Source organism: Hemitrygon akajei, chromosome 13 (assembly GCF_048418815.1).
Source record: "Hemitrygon akajei chromosome 13, sHemAka1.3, whole genome shotgun sequence".
NCBI classification, from domain to species: Eukaryota; Metazoa; Chordata; class Chondrichthyes; order Myliobatiformes; family Dasyatidae; genus Hemitrygon; species Hemitrygon akajei.
Window position 1 is genome coordinate 18609957 of NC_133136.1, and position 23981 is coordinate 18633937.

The 23981-nt window shown below is 41.2% G+C and overlaps 1 protein-coding gene across 12 annotated transcripts in view; it reads right to left on the bottom strand.

Annotated features, from left to right (window-relative positions):
* The window catches only part of celf4 (CUGBP, Elav-like family member 4), a 1266734-nt gene that overhangs the window by 335522 nt on the left and 907231 nt on the right, over positions 1–23981 (bottom strand). For 7 of the 12 annotated variants that reach the window (XM_073064223.1, XM_073064222.1, XM_073064227.1 and 4 more), the window contains exons 4-5: positions 23657–23785; positions 5666–5745 (exon numbers count right to left, since the gene is read on the bottom strand). In XM_073064223.1, the coding sequence (XP_072920324.1) occupies positions 5666–5745; positions 23657–23785 (209 nt within the window). The remainder of the gene's footprint in view (positions 1–5665; positions 5746–23656; positions 23786–23981) is intronic. The other 5 variants (XM_073064224.1, XM_073064231.1, XM_073064232.1 and 2 more) reach the window with 2 other exon arrangements.

Below are 23981 nucleotides of genomic sequence, written 5' to 3' on the forward strand. Positions count from 1 at the left end.
CTCGGCCTGAAACGTCGACTCTTTATTCCCACCCATAGATGCTGCCTGACCTGCTGATCTCCTCCAGCACATTGATCAATAACTGGTTCAGAACTAGCCTGTTAGGACACAGTCTGCACGCCAGTTGCACAGTTTCACAAGTAAAATAATGACATCAATATCACACACATCTGCCTATTCCATATTTTCCTCCGGGGGGGGGGGGGGGCGGGGTGACATGTTAGCGTAACCCAGTGACTGAGGTTCGGTCCCCACTGCTGTCTGAAAGGAATTTGCATGTTCTCCCCATGACCACGTGGGTTTCCTCCGGGTGCTCCAGCTTCCTCCCACAGTCCAAGGATGTGCGGGTTGGTGGGTTTATTGTTCACATTTGAGTAACTGGACCACGTGGGCTTGTCGAGCTGGAAGGCCCTGTTACCCTGCTGTCTCTCGAAATCAAGGTTAAAAGTCTACATTTCTGTATGACCACTACAACAAATAGATAAAACAGCATTAAAATTTTTAATTTATATTAAGACAAAGCACTATCTTTAGTGATATCGGTAAACCCTAAATCATTATGTATCTTTGTATCAGATATTCCAATGATAACATACCTTTGTTCAGTCAAATTATAAACTCTGAAGAAGCAAGGATCTACTACTAATGCAATAGATTGCCCACTTTTCTAGAGGAGGATTGAAGAAATGAGTTAAAGATAAATCAGAATACATTACATAAAAAGCTAATACTAAATAAATCATTTGTTATGTGCCATGTCATAGGACATGTGTGATCATGGTCTTTCCATGACCAAGATTGTTCTTGGCAAATTTTTCTACAGCGGTGGTTTGCCATTGCCTTCTTCTGGGTAGTGTCTTTACAAGATGGGTGACCCCAGCCATTATCAATACTCTTCACAGATGGTCTGCCTTGAGTCAGTAGTTGCACAACAAGGACTTGTGATGCACCAGCTGCTCATCTGAAAATCCACCACCTGCTTCCATGGCTTCACTTGACCCTGATTGGGGGGGCTAAGTAGGTGTTACACTTTGCCCGAGGGTGACCTGCAGGCTAGCGGAGGGAAGGAGCACCTTATACCACCTTTGGTGGAGACGTAGCTCCACCCTGCCTTCTCCCTATAACCTTTGATGCCCTTATTTATCAAGAACCAATCAATTTCCACTTTCAATATACCCCATGACCTGGCCTCCACAGCAGTCTGTGGCAATGAATTCCACAGGTTCACCACCCTCTGGCTAAAGAAATTCTTTCTCATCTCTATCCTAAAGAGACATCTTTCTATTCGGAGTCTGTGCCCTCTGGTTTTAGGTTATAGGAAACACTCTCTTCACTTCCATTCTGTCTAGGCCAGGAGTTTCTGACCCGAGTTTCACAGACCCTTTGCTTAATGGTATTGGTCCATGGCATAAAATAGGTTGGGAATCCCTGACCTAGGCCTTTCAATATTAAATAGTTTTCAATGAGATCCCCGCTATTCTTCTAAACCAATTTACACTAATTTAATTTTATCGTTCCCACATTCATAAGAACATAAGGATGAATTATCCAATGAGAAAGACTGACTTCACTGCAATTTTTCTTATAATGGTCTAAGAACATGGAACAGTACAGCACAGAAACAGGCTCTTCAGCCCACAATGTTGAGCCAAATCAATTAAATTAGTAATCAAATGGCCAACTAAGCTAATCCGCTTTGATGACACAATGTCTCTATCCTTCCATTCTCCTCACTTTCATGTGCTTATCTGATTGATGATTGATTAGGCATTGTATCCGACGATGACAGTTGGATCTGTGCAGTTCTGTTGTGTGTTTGTAGGTGGCTGCTGAGTACAAGTTGTGAGTGACAGAGACGTCCACAATAAGGACATGAAACTGTACCGGATCTGGAAGTGGAGCTGCTGCTGTTGCTTTTCTTCTTTGTTGGGCAGAGATTAGTACTGCTCGGCATCTCCACTCCAGGTTGTTGTGAGTGGTTCTAACCAAGACTTTAGTCTTGTTCCAGCTGTTTTGGTGCAAGCCCGGAGTGTGCAATGATGGCTTACACACAGTCTTTGATCCTTGTGCCCAGCGAAAGCTCACTATATGGTAGCTGCTTGGTAATTTGGGAATCCATCATGTGTACGATATGTCCTCATCACCAAAGCTGTGATTTTAGAGTCTAGGCCTCAACACCCGTGGTCTTTTAGAAGTCTCTCATATACGCATCTTCCTCCACCACCACCCCAGGTGGTGCATTCCAGACACCCACCCCTAAGTGAAAAACTTGGCCTTTACATCCCCTTCTCTCCTTAAGTGCGTGCTCTCTGGTATTAGATACAAATTTGAAAAGTTCCGGTTTAGTTTCTCAATTTAAACTGAGCTGTGAATCTCAGTTTGTGCCTGTATGTTGATTGAGATGCAGCTCAGGGTTTGAAAGCGGTCTGAAACTTCTAGGAAATAAAGTTTGCAGAAAGGAACAATCTCCTGCAAAGGATAGAACACTATTTATTACCTTGAGACTTGTGTTTGAATTCAATCCATATGTTGGAATGAAAATCTCCTCCCTCCTTATTTGCAGGGTCCCAAGCTTCCACACAGATGCAAAACCAGTATTCTTAGCAAATCAATACTCCCAATAGAAAAATGGAAGGAGCAAGCAGCTTCAAGTTTCTGTGAATCAATATCTTTTAGGGACCAACATGAAGAAGGCACACCAGCAGCTAGACTTCATTGAGGAGATTTGTTATGTAACCAAGGACAGTAGCAAATTTATATAGAAGTACCACGGAGAGCGTTCTGACTGGCTACATCACCAGCCAGTATGGAGGCTTCAATGGACAGAATCGAAAGAGGCTGCAGAGGGTAATAGACTGAGCCATCTCCATCATGGGCAAAACCCTCCCTACCATCAAAGGCATCTTCAAAAAGTGATGCCTCAAGAGGGTACCATCCACCATTAAGGATCCTCATCACCTTGTGCATGCCATCTTCTCAATACTACCATGAGAGGAGATTAAGGAACCTTGAGATGCACACTCAGTATTTTAGGAATAGCTTGTTCCACTTTGGTACAGATTTATGAATCGTTCATGAACCCATGAACACCACTTCACTATTTGTCTTTCATACCATTTATTTACTTAACTTGTGAGCCATCACATATATTTAAGCTTTATATTTAAGCTTTTCCATCAAATAAATACATATCCACAAACAGTTCTGCTGCTGAAATTTCTTTGTTCCTTATCTGTTTATTTTAATTAGGTTACCTGAGGGTTCCGGAAGATTGGCCTGGAATTCCTTCCTTCTCAGTGGCAGGTGAGAATCACCGATCTTTAAACACTGTTTAGCAGGTGATTTCTCCAATCAAATTTGCATTAGTAATTGTCTCTACCTGATGCACTTAATTTAAACATTCCCTATCAAGGTGTTAACAATACAGGAACATAAGAAAAAGGAAGGACATTTGTAATATTTTATTTATTTATTGAGATGCATCCCGGAATAGGCCCTTCCGGTCTTTCGAGCCGTGACGCCCAGCGAGACCCTAATTTAATCCTAGCCTAATCAGGAGACAATTTACAAATAACCTATGAACCTACCAACCGGTATGTCTTTGGACTGAGAGAGGAAACTGGAACGCTCAGAGAAAACCCACGTGGTCACGGGGAGAACATACAAGCTCCTTACAGGCAGTGGTGGGAATTGCATTGTAAAGTGTTGTGCTTACATTGTCAGTGTGATCATGGCTCATAAACTCTACTCTGTCTTCATATTCTTTGATACTCATAGTTCCAAATATGGTTTGTATGGATATATATTGTACATTGCATCTGAAACAAAAACATGTTACAAACAGTTGCTATGATGGAATCATGTCCTACCCCTATACAATACATTTTTTGTTCCTTCTGAGCCACTTTTCATCACTTTCAATATATTGGAACTTCAGTTATTAAGAAACACTTCAACATGTGAATGATTTTGGTCTATTGCATGTTAGTCTATAAGATTGCCAACTTTCCAATCTAACTAGATTTAATGTTTAACTGGAAGGATGGCTCCACTGTCATTGCAGAGAAGCTACATGCATCAAAACACAGTTTCTGCTGTGGTATATTGTATCTGACACACAAAAGAACTATTGCTCTGAATGCAACACACACAAAATGCTGGAGGAACTCAGCAGACCAGGCTGCATCTATGGAGAAGAGTAAACAGCTGACATTTTGGGCCAAGACCCTTCTTCAGGACTTCATCAGGGTCCTGATGAAGGGTCTCTGCCTGAAACATCAATTGTTTACTCTTTTCCTTGGTTGCTGCCTGGCCTGCTGAGTTCCTCCAGCATTTTGTGTGTGTTGCTTTGGATTTCAGCATCTGCAGCTTTTATTGTGATTGTTGAATTGCTATGAATGGATCATTTCCTTCCCTTTTTGGTAGCTTATTTTTTTTAATCTTCTGGGTCATCCTTCTTCACTATTGAAACCCAATCTTCTTTTAATTTTAGGAAAGAAGAAACATTAAAACAAACATTAATCAAAGGCCTATAACCTTCCAAAACATGAAGTAACATCTAATGCTGTTCTGCTAACACTTCCAATGCATCCCTGGCAAATTTTACCAATTCTGAGTATGTATTTATCTAGCAGCCTTCAGTAGGCCTGATTATTATATCATGTTGAATTTGTTGGAAAACAATATTGATTGCTTGGTAGATTATCTACGCATTCCTCTAATGTGTAAAATAATCAATTTTACTGGTCAGTTTTTATTCTGTTAGATGCTTTTTTCACTTCTTCGCAAGGTCTTCAAGTATTTCATTTAATTTGCTTTCAGTTTCAACAATGCTCTCAACTGGAGTTTTTATTCTCTCAGAATGTTTTCTGCCTCCTATGGCTTTCACCACTCATGTGAAATGCTAACATAGTTTAAAGAATAACAGATCCTTTTCTCTAATGTAGTGCCAGGACTACATAAGGTTCACGTGAAACTTTCAAAATGAAAATAAATGCAGCAGAAAACGTATGATCTTAGGATTGAAGACATGCAAAGCTTGTGCATAATACATCTGAGAAATTCCCCCTTTATAAAATCAATGTACTTACTTTCAATTATATTTGAAAAAAGCTATTTTGTAAACTTCTCTGATTACCAAATCTAATTGTACCTAAATTCGGTAACTATAATTAATGCAATTCTTAATGAGTGCTGTGGGTTTTATCACAAGTCCCATCCCTGTTGACTACTTAACAGAACAGAGTACACCGTTTCATCATAGTAAGGAAGCCAGTGGTTTATTCACTAAGTATGGACAGATTCCAGGGGTATTCCTGCTGAATAATCTCCAGTCTGGAGATGTCCTCATGCTTAGCCATGGCATAGGCCAGGAAAAAAATACAGAATGTCAAATATCACAGAGTGATCACAAATCAGTTAGAACTCATACCCCAGACAGACATGGCCATTAAAATAAGATGCAGTATCCTCTTTAGAATGCATTGCTGATGGCAATGCAAATTCATATATAATTTTGAAAGAATAAACGTGAATATCCTCATGTACTTGATGACATGTCATTAGCAGAATGGCAGACTATTTTTTATGCTTCTTTTAAATTGCTTTGGACTAGTCGAATAATGTAAAAAAGTTAAAAGAAATCAATCTCTCTGATTGTACTTACTGGCATCGTCTGGCTTCCGTGTAAAGCGTTGATGGCTGCCTGGGCTTCTGCATGTGTGGAAAATTTCACGAATGCGCATCCTGTTGGGGGGAGAAGAAAGGAAAGGCTACTGAGCTGAGGAGGCTAGAGCTTTCTGGGGTGCACTGGGGTCCATTAATTTAACAACAGCATATTATTGAACTTACGGTGGATAAACAGAGTTTTCAGTTATAAACAATAAAAACACACACAAGCAGAAATGAGGAAATTGATAATATAGTGCATTATTGAGCCGGTCATACAGAGTATATGCAATATTATAATTCTCCCACAAACACTAATCAGCCCACTACAGAAATGCATGAAAATCTCAGCAGGCAAGGCAACATCCTTTATGTTTCAGTTCAAAGTTCAAAGCTCAAAGTAAATTTTATTATCAAAGTACATATATGTCACCATATACCACCCTGAGATTAATTTTCCTGTGGGCAGTTCTCTGTTCCTTCACCAGAACTCAGTCCACCTTGGTATGGGTAGGACCCATTTTAGTAACTAAGAATTGCCTGAGATTAATTTCTAATTCTTGATTTGGCAGCAGAAGAAGGGGAAAATGTCAGCTATAAAAGCATAAAAGGCTGCCCAAAACACAGAAGCTCATCCTTCTCCACCCTCGGTAGTATCTACAGGATGTATTGCTTCAGGAAGCCAAAATCCATCATCAAAGTTCTCCACTATCCGGACCACACCATCTTCTCTCTGCTAGGAGGAACAAAAATCTGAAGTCCCGCACCACCAGGTTCAAGAACAGCTACTTCCCTTCAATCACTCGGTTCTCGTACCATCCTGAAAAATCCTAATCACCACTATGACCATTCTGATCACTTTGCACTAAAGTGGATTTTTCCGTTGCAATTTTGTTTATTTTTCTTGCAAAAATTGTGCATAATTTATGCTTATTTCATAGTTTTCTTGTGAATGTTACTTAAATTTTGCTGTGTGCCTGTGATGTTGCTGCAGGTTTTCATTGTGCCCATGTGTGCCTCAAAACCAGTCGCTGCGGGCAGGTGGCACTCGTCAGCTGAGGCTGGCATCTCCTCTAGGAGGAGGAAACCCCTGTTCTCAAACCTCCATCTGCCTTGTGGCCATACCCACTCACGGGGAAGTAAACTCTGAGGAGAAGTCAGGAGCTGGAGTCCCTAAGGCAGTCCTACGTTGAGTTCAACGCTAACTGGCAGTACCTGTGATGCTGCTGGTGCCAAACTGCATTGGTCTTTGTCATTCCTTTGGCTTCATGAGCTGCATGGAGAATGGGAGCCTGCTGCATGGGCAACAGCTGGTTCTCCATATTGTACTGTCCTGACTTGTGTGCTGTCTTAGGTATCATGTAGAAAGCAAGGACGCAATATCCATGGTCAACCCTGACCAACAGAGGGTCTCAAGTACACCTGTACTTGGGCATGTGATAATTAACGTGACTTTGATTCAAGATTACTTTCTATGTTTCCTATTGTTCTGAATGGGAATAAATTATCATTTCATGATGTCAATGCATATTAATTATCCAAGAACTTCTTGAGCTATTTATTTCAGTGCTGCGTGACTGAAAATCTTTTAACCAAGGAGTGAAATGTCAGAATAAGCATTTCCAGTAAGTTTTCCACTGGCCACTTCCTGGTGTGAAGCGTACTTGTGCATCTGATAAGACTACATGTATTTATTTATTGCGATGCAGTGTGGCGCAGGCCCTCTCGGCCCTTTGAGCAATCCCCAGGTCGCCTGTACTGTAAAGTGTTGTGCTAATGCACAACTGTTCTGCCCCAATTTCTTGTCGGACCCACACCAACTTATGTCATACCCCATGCACCAACATAGGCAGCACATTCCAGGCACTAAGCTGTGTCCTGAAAAGGGTCTCAGCTTGAAATGTCGACTATTTATTCATTTTCCTCGATGCTGCCTGACACGCTGTGTTCCTCCAGCATCTTGCCGATGTTGCTTTGGATTTCCGGCATCTGCAGAATCTGCTGAAGGGTCTCGGCCCAAAATGTCGACTGTACTCTTTTCCATAGATGCTGCCTGGCCTGCTGAGCGCTAGCATTTTGTGTGTGTCATCTGCAGAACCTCTTGTGTTTATGTGGCTGTGTGATGTTTGCTGACTAAATCTGTTAAGATTACGAGGCAGTGCCATTTGATGCTTTGTTCATACCCCAAGTGGTTGCACAGTAGGGGCAGCAGGGTGGTGCAGCCATTAGCCTAACACTGTAACAGTGTAAAATTGGAGTTCAGTTCTCACTGTTGTCTATAACGAGTTTGTACATTCTCCCCATGACTGGTTTCCGCCCACATTCCAAAGACGTATGAATTAGGGTTAGAAAAGAACATCCTATGTTGGCACTGGAAACGTGGCAACACAGCACATCTCAGACTGTGCATTGGTCATTGATACAAACAATGCATTTCACTGTGTGTTTTGAAAATTGCAGAAAATGCTGGAGGACCTCAGTGGGTCAGGCAGCATCCATGGAAATGAATAAATAGTCGATATTTTGGGCTGAGACCCTTCAACAGCTCTGGAAAGGAAGGGCGAAGAGGCCAGAATAAGAAGGTGGGCGGCGGGGTGGGGGGGGGGGGGAAGGAAGGAGTACAAGCTAGAAGGTAATAGGTGATCCAGTATGTGGTGGAGAGGGTTGAAATAAGAAGCTGGGTGCCGGTAGGTGTGAAAGGTAAAAGGCTGGAAAAGAAGGTATCTGATAGGAGAGGAGAATGGACCATGGGAGAAGGGGAGAAGCAGGGAGACCAGTGGGAGGTGATAGGCAGGTGAGGAGAAGAGAAGGGTTAAAGCGAGGGCAAGAGTGGGGAAGAGGGAGGGAGAAAAATTACTGGAAGTTGGAGAAACTGATGTCCATGCCATCGGGTTGGAGGCTACCCAGATGGAATTGGAGATGTTGTTCCTCCAACCTAAGAAAGCCTCACTGTGGCAGTAGAGGATGCCATAGAGCAACATGGTGGAATGGGAATGGGGATTGGAACTAAAATAGTTGGTAACCGGGAAATGCTGCTTTATGTCAATGGAGGAAAGGTGCTCGGCAAATCTACAGAATCTACAGTGCGTTGGGTCTTAGCAACGTAGATGAGGCCATCGGGAGCACCAGATACAACAGACAATTCTAGCAGATTTGAAGGTGAAGATTTGCCTCTTCTGGAAGGAATGTTTGGAGGTAATGGTGGTGGTGAAGGGGCAGGGGTTGTACTTCTGCCACTTGCAGGGATAAGTGTCAGGAGGGAGATTAGTGAGGAGGGATGAGTGGACAAGGGAACCATGGAGGGAATGATCCCTGAGGAAAGATAGACGGGGTGGGGGGGGGCATAAATCACTGTATGCCTTGATGTATGTGTAACAACTAAAGCTAATCTTCATTTCTACTGTAGTGTGTGGTGCTGAAGCTATGTGCATCATGCATGATGAGTTACAGGGAAAGGTAATTAATGCTGAGTATAGGAGAGGCCAGGAATGAGAGAAGGAATAAGCTGGAGTGAATTCCTCCTGATCTGAATAGATTACTGACACCTACCATCTAGTTCCACACATTATCAAAAAAAAGAGTTGGGGTAAGAAACAAAATTCCAATTGGAAGCTTTGTTGAGAAAACTGGGCTTGTGAAGGTGTTTTCACATACTTAATCCTTTTGATCATTCTTAATTATAGCTTTTGTCCGACATAAGAAAACTGTCACTTTAAATTGGCAACCTTAAAAAAATAGTTCCTGCAGAACAACCTCTAAATCTAGCCTTATCTTAGTCATTAGTATATTCTCTGACAGTTTATATTGTGGTGTCAGATTCACTTCACTTTCTGCAGTGAATATGTCATTTCAAAGATCCATCAAAATGGCTAATAAGGTCTTCAATTATCCTAACCCCTTCACATTAGGTATTAAAAGCAACTCATTACTGCATCAAGCCCCATTAACGTCCCTGAGCCTTTTGTAATGCCATCAAGATATTTTTTGCACAGTCAATTGGAAACACAGAAGGAACATTAACTGAACAGAGTACAGTGTGGTCAGTCATCTCACCAATCTTTGTAAACGTCTTCTTAAATTAATGTGCATTGGAGGAGTTGCGTGGTTGGCAAAGAGGTCTTTTTAGAATGCTGACTGCCTTATTTTCAGATGATCAGCTTCTTATGCATCCTCCATTAATATGTGAGCTTAGAATGATAAGTAATTAATTAGATCTGAAACTTAGAAGAAAGCCTGATCTATCTTAAACTCAGGCAACAGATAGAGTATTAACTGATCCTTTGAGACTGCATTGCTGTGTGTCTAATTTTAATATTTCAATGTTAGTTTTAAGATTTCATGAAAATCCCTGCATTAAAGTTTAGTCCTAGTAATGCCCCACCCTCATCCTTGTCCATCCTTACACACTCCTCCTTCAACTGCCCCACCATCTTCCCCAACAACTGTATATACGAGCTATCTTGTACCTTGTTGTATCTTCCAGCTCAACAATGCTGCCTCACTTGTTTGAACTGGTACTGATCTAAGAAGTAATAGGTAAAGTGTTAATTTAAGTAGAAATTCAGAAATCAACTGGTCTCAATGTTATTATAGATCTGAGAACCAGGCTAGAGATAAAGAAGGCTTAGTTTGGTAGGGTTCATTGAACAGAGAAGGATTTTAATTAACTTTTTTTATAAACAAAATATACTCGATATGTAATAAAAATATTTACAAGAATAAACCGTGAAATGCATTTTCATTGCTTACATTCATAGTCAATGCTTTCAGTACTGTTCTATTAGATTCCTACACATCAATAGCTCTGCTGACACTTATGTGGCCCTCAGGAGTAGTATTCTGCTAAACTAATTGGGGGGCTTCCTGACCTAACCTGTCCCCTCCCTCTCTGAATTAGGAAGACAATTGGAAGTGCCAAGACATTTGATTTGCTTTGTGAAGTTCTGTGTCTTACTTTTCTAAAAGGAAATTACTCTACAAGTCAGACATAGATTTTTTGGGTGAGTGGAGGAAGACTTCCTGCATCAGCTAATATAGCTATTTGTTACTGAATGAAGCTGTAATGATCTTGTTCAATTGGTCACTGCAGAAATCAGATTATGACAGCTGAATATGCAGTCCAATTGATCTGCAAAACTCTGCTGGAGAATGTCCCATTTTCAGAATCAGAATCAGAATCAGGTTTATTATCACCAGCATATATCGTGAAATTTGTTAACTTAGCAGCAGCAGTTCAATGCAATACATAATATAGAAGAAGAAAAAATAATATTAAATAAATAAGTAAATACAGTACTGTAGTAAGTAATTACATTATATGTATATTGAATAGATTAAAAATCATGCAAAAAACAGAAATAGTGTATACTAAAAAAAGTGAGGTAGTGTCCAAAGGTTCAATGCCCATTTAGGAATTGGATGGTAGAGGGGAAGAAGCTGTTCCTGAATCACTGAGTCTGTGTCTTCAGGCTTCTGTACCTCCTACCTGATGGTAACAGTGAGAAAAGGGCATGCCCTGGGTGCTGGAGGTCCTTAATAATGGAAGCTGCCTTTCTAAGACATTGCACCTTAAAGAAGTCCTGGGTACTTTGTAGGCTAGTACCCAAGACGGAGCCGACTAGATTTACAACCTTCTGCAGCTTCTTTCGGTCCTGTGCTGTAGCCCCTCTATACCAGACAGAGATACAGCCTGTCAGAATGCTTTCCATGGTACATCTATAGAAGTTTTGAGTGTAATTGTTGACATATCAGATCTCTTCAAACTCCTAATGAAGCACAATTGCTGATTTGCCTTCTTTATAACTGCATCGATGTCCTTGTTCATAATGAACAAGGCTAGCCTTTCTGTGCAGAAGCCCTAAGCTCAGTTAGGGGCTAATTCTTGTTGCTTTTGAAAACTGATGCCCTGATATCTTTCAGCTGATTCATAAGACCATAAGACAAAAGAGCAGAAGTTGGCCATTCAGCCCATCAAGTCTGCTCTGCCATTTTATCATGAGCTGATCCATTTTCCCATTTAGTCCCACTCCCCCGCCTTCACACCATAATCTTTGATGCCCTGGCTACTCAGATACCTATCAATCTCTGCCTTAAGTACACCCAATGACTTGGCCTCCACTGCCGCCCGTGGCAACAAATTCCACAGATTCACCACCCTCTGGCTAAAAAAATTTCTTCACATCTCTGTTCTGAATGGGCGCTCTTCAATCCTTAAGTCATGTCCTCTCGTACTAGACTCCCCCACCATGGGAAATAATTTTGCCACATCCACTCTGTCCATGCCTTTCAACATTCGAAATGTTTCTATGAGGTCCCCCCTCATTCTTCTAAACTCCAAGGAGTACAGTCCAAGAGTGGTCAAACGTTCTTCATATGTTAACCCTCTCATTCCCGGAATCATTCTAGTGAATCTTCTCTGAACCCTCTCCAACGTCAGCACATCCTTTCTTAAATAAGGAGACCAAAACTGTACACAGTACTCCAAGTGAGGTCTTACCAGTACCTTATAGAGCCTCAACATCACATCCCTGCTCCTATACTCTATTCCTCTAGAAATGAATGCCAACATTGCATTCGCCTTCTTCACCACTGACTCAACCTGGAAGTTAACCTTTATGGTATCCTGCACGAGGACTCCCAAGTCCTGTTGCATCTCAGAATTTTGAATTCTCTCCCCATTTAAATAATAGTCTGCCCGTTTATTTCTTCTACCAAAGTGCATGACCGTACACTTTCCAACATTGTAATTCATTTGCCACTTCTTTGCCAGTAATTCCATGGGCTCTTAACTTGTTTAGCAGTCTCGTGTGCAGCACCTTGTCAAAGGCCTTCTGAAAATCCAAATACACAACATCCACTGCATCTCCCCTGTCTAGCCTACTTGTAATTTCCTCAAAAAATTGCAATAGGTTTATCAGGCAGGATTTTCCTTTAAGGAAACCATGCTGAGTTCTGCCTATCTTGTCATATGCCTCCATGTACCCCATAACCTCATACTTGACAATCGACTCCAACAACTTCTCAACCACCAATGTCAAGCTAACAGGTCTATAATTTCCTTTTTGCTTCCTTGCCCCCTTTTTAAATAGCGAAGTGACATTTGCAATCTTCCAGTCCTCAGAACCATGCCAGAATCTATTGACTTTGAAAGATCATTGCTAATGCCTCTGCAGTCTCCACAGCTACTTCCTTCAGAACACAAGGGTGCATTCCATCTGGTCTGGGAGATTCATCTACCCTTAGACTATTCAGCTTCCTGAGTACTTTCTCTATTGTAATTGTGACTGCGCACACTTCTCTTCCCTGACACCCTTGAGTGTCCAGTATATTGCTGATGTCTTCCTCAGTGAAGACTGATGCAAAATACTTGTTATCTCCCATTACAATTTCTCCAGCATCATTTTCTATCGGTCCTATATCTACTCTTACCTGTCTTTTACTCTTTATATACTTGAAAAAGCTTTTAGTATCCTCTTTGATATTATTTGAGAGCTTCCTTTCATAATTCATCTTTTCCCTCTTAATGACCATCTTAATGACCACCTTAGTTTCCTTTTGTAAGCTTTTAAAAACTTCCCAGTCCTCTGTCTTCCCACTAATTTTTGCTTCCTTGTATGCCCTCTCCTTTGCTTTTACTTTGGCTTTGACTTCTCTTGTCAGCCACAGTTGCATCCTTTTTCCATTCAAAATTTCTTCTTCTTTGGAATATATCTGTCTTGCACCTTCCTCACTTCTTGTGTAAACTCCAGCCACTGCTGCTCTGCCGTCCTTCCTGCTAGTGTCCCTTTCTAGTCAACCTTGGCCAGTTCCTCTCTCATGCCACTGTAATTTTCTTTACTCCACTGAAATACCGACACATCTGACTTTGGCTTCCCTTTCTCAAATTTCACAGTGAACTCAATCATGTTGTGATCACTGCCTCCTAAGGGTTCCTTCATCTCATTCTCTCTAATCACCTCTGGTTCATTACACAACACCCAATCCAGTACAGCCGATCCCCTAGTGGGCTCAACAACAAGCTGTTCTAAAAAGCCATCTTGTAGACATTCTACAAATTCCCTCTCTTGAGATCCAGTGCTGACCTGATTTTCCCAATGCACTCGAATGCTAAAATCCCTACAATTATCATAACACTGCCCTTCTGGCAAACCTTTTCGATTTCCTGTTGTAATTTGTAGTCCACATCACTGCAGCTATTTGGAGGCCTGTAGATAACTGCCATCAGGGTCCTTTTAGCCCTGTGATTTCTTAGCTCAACCCATAAAGATTCTGCACCTTCCGATCCTATGTCACCTCTTTCTAATGATTTAATATAATTTCTTACTAATAAAGCCACGCCACCCCCTCTGCCTACCTGCCTATCTTTCTGATACACCGTGTATCCTTGGATGTTCAGCTCCCAGAGACATGCATCCTTTAGCCACGTCTCAGTGATGGCCACAATATCATACCTGCCAATCTGTAGCTGTACGACAAGATCATCCAACTTATTCCTTATGCTGTGTGCATTTAAGTATAACACCAGTTATATACATTTAATACATTTAAATACATTAACTACATTAAAAATACATTTAAGTCCAGTATTTGGTACTTTTTGCTTTGATTGCACTGCAATTCATCCCAATGGCTGCAAATCTGCCCCATCACCTGCCTGTCCTTCCTGACATCTTTACAGCTCACTATCTTAGATTTATTTCTGTTTTCCCTCTCCTCCGTTCTATCATTCCAGTTCCCATCCCCCTGCCAAATTAGTTTAAACCCTCCCTAACAGCTCTATTAAACCTTCCCGCCAGGATATTGGTCCCCTTCGGGTTCAGGTCTAACCCATCCTGTTTGAACAGGTCATACTTCCCCCAGAAGAGATCCAAATGATCCATGAATCTGAAGCCCTGCCCCCTGCACCAGTCTCTCAGCCACGCATTCATCTGCCTGATCCTTCTATTCTTGCCCTCGCTAGCACATTGCACAGGTAGCAATCCTGAGATTACTACCCTGGAGGTCCTGCTTTTCAGCTTCCTTCCTAACTCCTGGAAATCTCTCTTCAGGACCTCCTCCTTTTCCCTAGCTATGTCATTGGTACCAACATGTACCAAGACAGCTGGCTGCTCGCCCTCTCCCTTCAGAATATTCTGGACCCAATCCGAGACATCCCGTACCCTGGCACCTGGGAGGCAACACACCATGCGGGTATCTCTATCAGTCTCACAGAATCTCCTGTCTGTTCCCCTGACTATGGAATCCCCTATGACTACCACATTTCTCTTCTCCCTCCTTCCCTCCTGCACAACAGCGCCAGGCTCAGTGCCAGAGACCTGGTTATAATGGCCATCCCCTGTCAGATCATCCCCCTCAACAGCATCTGAAATGATATACTTGTTGCTGAGGGGGGCAGCCACAGGGGTGCTCTCCACTATCCAGACATTTCCCTTCCCTCTCCTGACAGTCACCCAGTTTTCTGACCCCTGTAGCCTAGGGATGACTACATCCCTGTAGCTCCTGTCTATCACCTCTTCACTTTCCCTAATAAGCTGTAGGTCATCAAGCTGCAGCTCCAGATCCCTAACACGGTCTCCGAGGAGCTGCATCTCGGTGCACCTGGCGCAGATGTGGCCATTAGAGAGGCTGGATGTCTCCCAGGATTCCCACATCTGACGCCCTGAACAAAGCACTAACCCTGCAGACACGCCTACAGGAATGAACAAGTAAAAACAAGTCTACTCACCCACTTACCTGGCCAAACACACAAACTTTTTAAACTGTTAGCTCTTACCGTTAGTTGTCTGAGCCCTGCTGTTCCTCCGTCTGTCTGGGCCGATTTGCCAAGGGGAAAAAAAGAGTTGGTGCCTCGCTCTCACCTCTTCCCATTACCACCTAAGCCCGTCGAGCCAAAGCCCTACTCTCTGCTGCCACTCACTCTGCTGCCCACTGTTTAGGGTGGTCTTCTTTATAAACTCTCCATGCAGTCCTGTCTACATCATGCGCCTGCGCAGTCTCGCCCTTCTTGTACTTGAAGAAGTTTTTAAAAGAACTGCCTTCCTTCAGAATTTAGCTCTCACGCCGCTCTTCTTGTCCCGATCCAGCATTCAGTCTGAGTTCTCCTTGCCGGGGATTGTTTAGCCAGGGGTGTGAGGCAGGGTATTAGTGATGTCAAGGCAGCTCCAATTCCATCCAGCAAGTTAAGTACACTTAGTTAGTGGCACTCTCATCACTGGAGAAATAAGCAGCTTTTCAATCAGAGGAAGTTTATCAAAGGAAGAAGGTAGGTCATTATAATGATCCTCCACAAAGCTTGTGTAGAAATATAATCAATCCCACAGGGGGAGAACAATCAGATGTGTTTGCCTCAGGAAGTTATTGGGGAACACAACTGCCAAGCATTTCACTTTCTTTTTATTACATTGAGACTTTTAACATACATCCTCCTTAAGGAACACATCATAAGAGCACCTGTGACAGGAGCAGGAGAAGGCTATTCCGCATTCAGAAAACCCTCATCTGATCTTTCAGTTCAGTGTCCCAATGACAATATATTCATTAAGATCCAAAAACGGATTGGTTTTGGTCTTGAATAATCTCGTCAACTAAGCCTTTGTGTACAAAGTACAAAAGATTCCTTGTCCTCTTAATGAAAAAAATTCTTTCTCATCTTAGTCCAACATGGCTTATCAATTATTTTGAAATGAGGCTTCCTGGTTCTTCCTATCCTGGTCATGGCAAAACTTCATTTCTACCTCGATCTTCTCAAATCCCGTATGAACTTTGCACATGTCAGTGAAATAACCCCTGGTTCTTCTGTGAGAAGTCTTGGAGTATAGGACTAGTTTGTTTAACCTCTCCTCAACCGCATCCCAGAAACCAATCCTGAGAACTACCTCCACAGATGACATTTCCTTCTCGAGGTAGGAAAGCAAATATTCCAGAGTTGTTCTGATATTTTATCCCAAAAGTCTCCTTCAGTAAAGGAGAACACATCTTTTCCCTACTTGTAGACCGTGCATGCATTTTCAGTTATTTATTATTGGGACACTTTAGTCCCTCTGAATCTCAACAGCTTTCAGTCACTCACCATTTAACCAATATTCCACTTTGCTGAAATGGAAGAGAAGGTTGGTAGCTCAGGTTGGCTGCTTGTTTGTAGGGTTGTTCACCGAGCCTGGAGATTAGGTTGCAAACGTTTCGTCAACAGTCAAAATGATATCATCAGTGAGCAATTGTTTGTTTCTGCCGAGTGCTCACATAGATCTGACTCATTGTTCTGATTGGTTGGCTGTTGCACTGACCACTAGCCTCCACTGGGTCCCAGCGAACAGGCAACCGAGTGATTTTCACTGGCCTGTATCCTTAGCTATCAGTTGTGAGTGTTGGTTCCTCAGGTGTCTACGACTAACCCCTTGGCCCCAGTCCTGCAGACGCATAGCTTCATAAATTCCATCCAGTTCAAAATGCTTGTTAATAGAGTCTTCTTTGAGAACCAAGCTTCTAACAATGCTCGTGATTTCTTGTTTTTTGCTTCTGACAGGATTTTTGTAGTTTCCCAGATGAACTTGTGTCGTTCTTGGTCTTCACATATTGAGATGAATGACAGAGGATTATGTCTTCTTACGCCTAGCTGATGTTCATGCAGTCCCATGGATAGTTTTCTCCCCATCTGCCCTTCATAGTATTTGGGGCAGTCACCATATTGGACTTGCTACAATACTGCAATATAACTGTGAACACTCCGCCAAAGCAACACTCAATTGTGCATTGATGATGTCACCTGGACTGGTGACAAAATGTTTGCGACCTAACCTCCGGGCTGTGTGAACAACTCTACAAAACAAACACCACTTTTCTTTCTATCAAAGCAATCATCTTACATTTCCCATGTTATATTACATAAGCCTGTAGTATCAATTGTCCTGTGATATTATACTTATTGACAATTGTTACCTATGACCTGTTTAATTCCTGGTTCACTTCCCTCCTCCTTTACAATAAATTCATGATTACGGAATTGCTATGTTCAAAGTAATAAATGGAAGCTAAGTCCTTTTGAGCAAAAGTTACCCATCACTACAGCACCAAAACCAAACTAACACCAATCTCAAGGTGAAATACATTTTGAAAACTTAAATTGATAATGGTGGACTGCTTTTAAATGTTACTTTTAGTCCACAATATGACTGCCTCTCAAATGTTTTGAAGAGCAAATGTTAAGGTTTTATTGGTATGGATCTCAGGTTTAGTGCATGTGCTACATCACATGCCCAGCAAAATTCACTATTTCCATTGGGTTTACCAGGTCCTCAATTCACCACTTACTGAAGCTTTGAGATAAACACTTCTGAAACTCAGAAAGGCATGCACGTTCTATTTCACAGTTCTTTTTCTCACACAGTTGGAGATGAACTTAAGAATCCCTCTGGAAATTCCATTATGGAAATCCCATAATGATAAATTCATTTATTTATTCAGAGTTACAGCACAGAAGAGGCCCTTCCAGTCCAATGAACCACACCAGTCAGCAACCCACCCCAGCCTAATCAGAGGAGAATTACAATGACCAATTCTAACGGTACATTTTTGGAATATTGGAGGAAACCGGAACAATTGGAGAAAGCTCACGCGCTCACAGGAAGGAGGTAGAGATGGTGTGGAATGGACTCTGAACTCTGACACCCTGAGCTATATAGCTTCACGCTAACCACAGTACTGCTGTGGTTCCCCAATATTTTAATTTCTGATTCTGGGTGAAGGGTCTCGACCTGGCTGCATTACAGCCTGGTATAGGCACACCGAAGCCTTTGAATGGAAAATCCTAGAAAAAATAGTGGAATCAGCCCAGTACATCATGGGTAAAGCCTTCCCAACCACTGAGCACATTTACATGAAACGCTGTCGTAGGAAAGCAGCATCGTTCATCAGAAATCCTCATCACCCAGGTCATGCTCTCATCTCGCTGCAGCCATTAGGTAGAAGCTACAAGAGCTCCAAGACTTGCACTACCAGGTTCAAGAACAGTTACTACCCCTCAATCATCTATCACTTTAACTCAAATATTCTGGGTGAGTATGCGGAACCTCTGCACAAATTTGTTGCTGAAGATTTTTAAGTACATTTTTGTCATGGAGATTTAGTATTTTTTGGTGATTATTAATGTCATAGTGTCAATCCCTTCTGCTCACCAATTCTGTGCTGTCCATCAATTACACACTTAAACCGTGCCTACTTTTATTCCATTTTATTCTCACCCTCTTTCTCCGCACACTGGGGAGAAGTTACTGTGGCTGATTTACCAACAAACCCACTCAGGAACCATAGCACCTGGAGGAAACTCATGTTGTCACAGGGAGAACATACAAACGCCACATGGAAAGCATTGGATGTCAGGGTTAAACCCAGGTTACTGGAGCTGAGAGGTAGTCGCTCTACTAGTGATGGTACAGTGCCTCTGACAGAACTATTGCGGCTCCCTAACAGGACTGATTCATTCAAAAATTAAAGGAATATTACACAATGATTGCTTGCTGTGTGACCCTAAATCCACCTTTGAACTTGGAAAAACTTCTCATCTCATAAGGAGATGAAATTTCAGTTACATTCGACAAAAGGCTGAATTTCCTAAACAAGAATTCCATTTCATTCTCAGTGTTCCTTTAGCAACTTCTAACTCACTTGGTTATCTCTGTCAGGGATTTATTGATTCCAGAATCTTAGCCTATCTATAACTTCCTTTGCTAAATGTTAAATGTTCATAAAAACTCTGGCATTGGATGGTATTTTGTTAATTCTTTTCTCGGTACAAAGAACCCTTAGAGAAACAGCTAATTGGCACATTTCAGCTCCATAAGGGTCCCTCAGGGGATTAATTTCCTGTCTAACTACACTCTAGCTGTTAAATTATTGGAAGTTTATTTCGTGTTATGTTTTACATTTAATGCTATGTTGCTTTCCAACTTTGCCTTGGCATCTTATCTATTTTTTCCTGATCAGCCTCTGCATAATCATCTATTGTGCTCAATGGTCATAATCCTCTTTGTTTCCTTCCAGGTCATGCAGTCTTTTTGAATCCCACTCCTAATTTTCCTATTAATCTTTAGCAAACCATTTTTTATATTACTGGATATGTTACTCACAGTGATGCATTCATTTTGCAGACTGCACTTCTATTATTTGAAGAATGGCCATTTCATCCTGAACAGATGTATTTTTGTGTGACTTCCACCTCCTCCCTCTATCTGTTCCCAGTCTTGATAACTAATTTGGCAAACATATCTACAAAGCTTGGCTATACGTAACTGTTTGGTGTGGTTAATTTATGTTATCACATGATTTCTCAGTTTCAGTTGTTCCGTGGTCATTAGATAATTGTTCAACTCATTTATTTTTTATTTTATTTGGAGATACAGCACGGAACAGGCCCTTCCAGCCCAATGAGCCACACAGCCCAGTAACCCAACTATTTAACCCTTGCTTAATCACAGGACAATTTACAATGATGAATTAACCTACTAACCGGTACGTTTTCTAGGATTGAAAGGCTTGTCATATGAGGAGCGTTTGATGACTCGGGGCCTGTACTCACTGGAATTCAAAAGAATGAGGGACTGCCTCATTGAAACCGATCAAATGTTGGAAAGCCTTGCTAGATGTGGAAAGGATGTTTTCTATAGTGAGAGTGTCTAAGACAAGAGGACACAACCTCAAAATAGTGGGGCGAGTTGGAATTGAGATAAGGAGTAATTTCTTTAGCCAGGCAGTGATGAATCTATGCAATTTGTTGCCACAGGTGGCTGTGGAGGTCAAGTCATTGGGTGCATTTAAGACAGAGGTTGACAGGTTCTTGATTAGTCAGGGCATGAAGGGATACGGGGATCAGGCAGGAGATTGGGGCTGAGAGGGAAAATGGATCAGCCACGATGAAATGGTAGAGCAGACTCGATGGGTCAAATGGCCTAATTCTGCTCCTCTATCTTATGGTTTTATGGTTTTTGGAATAAGGGAGGAAACCGGGGCACCTGGAGGAAACCCACACACTCAAGGGAAGTACATGCGATCTACTTACAGACGGAATGAGAATTGAGCACCAATGTCCCAAGCTGTAATAACGTTGTGCTAACGCTACGCAGCCATGGCAACCCATTGAATCATGTCTTATCGCTCATGAGACAACCAGCAAGCTGTCTCTTCTTGGCTCTCAGATACACTGATGCAGATTTTCAACTCTGTCTTTTGTTTTTCATGGGAATTAGTTTCCATAGCACACCAAAACATGTCACTAAATGAGTCTTTTTATAAATTTCTGTACTGGGCAACCAATGCACTTCTCTGTATGTTTCAATGCATGTGATAAATAAATGAATCTAAACCATTATCTGGGTCAAGTCCACAATGAACTGGTCTGTGATGTACAATGATATTACTTTAACAATTCACGTTGTCTGTATCAAACCGTTATCGCCAGAGGTTAAAATGCACCACCTGAAAAAATATTCTCAGACTAAATTAAAAAGTGTAAGTTTCACCTAAGTGTTTTGCTTGCTGATTGAATTAAGAATTTCTTAAGTAATCACTGTATCAGATTGTGACTCCACATATGGTATACTTAATTAATATAGTCTTCCAGCAAAGTTGCACAAAAAAGCTCACTCTGGCATTAAATATTGTTACATTTTATTTTTCCTAGGCACTATTGTTCTGTGTTGCTTCAGTGTATTAAATTGATCTCATTGTCGGAAAGCAATTCAATAAATAGCAATTGAGAAATATGTTTCAACTGGTCTCATAGCCAAATAATCCTGAAAGAATGATTGCAACTACCCAGTAAGCTGCTCTGTCAGCTCTATCATGGACACATCTTATCCAGGACATCTTCAGGGAGCGATGCCTCAAAAAGGTGGCATCCATCATTAGGGACCACCATCACCCAGGAAATGCGCTCTTCTTATTGTTACCGTCAGGAAGGAAGCACAGAAGTTGAAGGCAAACACTCAACAGCTTTTTCCCCTCTGCCTTTGGATTTCTGAGTGGACATTGAACCATGGACATTGAACCTCATACTTCAAAAGAAATCTATTTATGTGCTACTTATTTAACAATTTTATTTATATATGTACTTACTTGTTTTCTTTTTTTTTCTTTTCTATTATTATGTATTGCAATGTACTGCTGCCTCAAAGTTAACAAATTTCACGACATATGTTGGTGATATTAAACCTGATTCTGATTCTGATTCATTATTCCATTCACTTTACCCTTGGCTTTTACTGTATGTAACATGATCTGGTTTCATCTCACATTTCTATTCCCCCCCCCCCACTACTCTTTCTTATCTTCTTCCTTTCTTCCCGTGTCTCCCCTCTCCTCCCCACCCCCGCATGATTCTCTTTCCAATAACCAGCATCTCAAACTGCCGGACCATTTCTTGTATTTTAAAATAACTAGCTCACTAACCATGCACATGACAGAGTCAGTGAATAACCAATGAGATATCCAGAGGGAAAGGTGCACAGTTAATGGAGTGGTCACTCGTTGTCTTGGATGGTTTAATTTATTTCTTCCTTTCTTTATTCCTTTATTTCTAGATTCATTCTTACATATAGGTAAGTAAATGGACTGTAGATGGGCTGGAATTCCAGGACTACTAAAGAATCCCACGATTTTCCAGTGGAACATGAGCAACTTATACCTTTTATCGGAATTTTTAAAGATTTTGCTGTTTTAATTCCCTTTTATTCCATGATTCAATGGTTCAATTTTATGTCAGATAATGTTTACTGTTTACAACCTGAAATCCTTACTCTTGCAGACATTCACAAAACAGAGAAACAAAAACCCCAAAGAATGAATGACAGACAACATTAGAACCCCAAAGCTCCCTCCTCACTCCCACACACAAGCAGCAGCAAAGGCATGAACTAAACAGTTGTCCATTTTGATTAACTATTGAATATGTGTCCATTAAAACATGCGTAGAGTTATTTGCATTTGCTGCAGTGCAGGCTATAATGCCTTAAAAAATAAATCAAACCAGCTATCATATTGGCATTATACAATTTATCGCAAAGGTAGTAGCAACCGTCGCCTCAGCATCCCCTCCCCAAACATGTGCAATAAAGGAGGATTTAAAATAAAATAATTTTGCTTAGCTTTGTGCATCTTGTAACTGGAATTATGAACCCTCTATTCAATATAGCCCGGCACAAGGAATTAAATTAATGTGCATCATAGTTTCTGCTAAGTTTACTGAAAACATACTATTCTAAGGAAGGGTTGGTAAATGGAGTTGATGCATCGATCTATTAGGAATAATAGATGTACCTTACGGTCTGACTGTCTAACTGGTATTGCTGTGTTCCTGTATTACTGCAGTGCTGCAGAGCTAAATGCAACATCCATGTTTGTCTAACAGTAAAATACTTTACGAAGGTTTAGGAAAGTTCCTGTCCTTATTTGCCATGCAAAAGGACTGAAGTGACGGTAGGTGATTGAGAAAGAACAGTCCTGTGATACAATAAGCCACTGAGTTGTCCATAGGTATCTCCTAGTAAGGCTGAAAACAAGAATAATCACTTTGGTTTGAGATACTTTTGGAACAAATCCCCACCACTGAAAAGAAGAGAAAACTGACAGGAGTGAGGGGGGGGGGAAAAAAATCTGTTGGTCGCAATTATTCAGAAAGAGCAACTGAAGCAGTTAGAATAATTATCTAGCAATGCAATTGCTCTTTTGCGATTTCAGAGAGCTGATTGTAACCCTTTCATGAGTTAATTGCAATAATAAAGAATTGATTCTTTCCAGACGACAGCGTCAAAAGTAAGCAAAAAAGAATCCTATCACAGATGAAGGTATTCTGAAACAAGAAAAGTTTCGATATTGTGCTATCAAGTAACCCTATCACAGTGCTGAGGCTCAATTAAATCGCACCCTGTACCTACAAGTCATGAGCAAGCTATTAAGCTACTAGAAAGTGCTTTTTTGTTACACTGAAGCATTACCATCTTACCTTTGCTATTTCCATCAGGCCCTCGAAGGATCGTGCATTCTTCAATGTTACCGAAAGCTTCAAATAGTCTGCGTACGTCCTCCTCTGACTGTTGTTTGTTCAGCATGCCCACAAATAATTTTCTGTCTTCTGGAACAAAAGTTAAAGGTGCTTACCAAATCCTTGCCAGCTTTATGCATTTTTTACAATAAGTAAAATATATAAATATATATAACCTGCACCTCCAATTTATCTATATAATACTCCTTTAGTTTCTCAATTTGCTTAAGAAATCAGTTCTGTTAAAATGTGGACTTTGTTTTTTTTATGTGAAATCACTCATAAT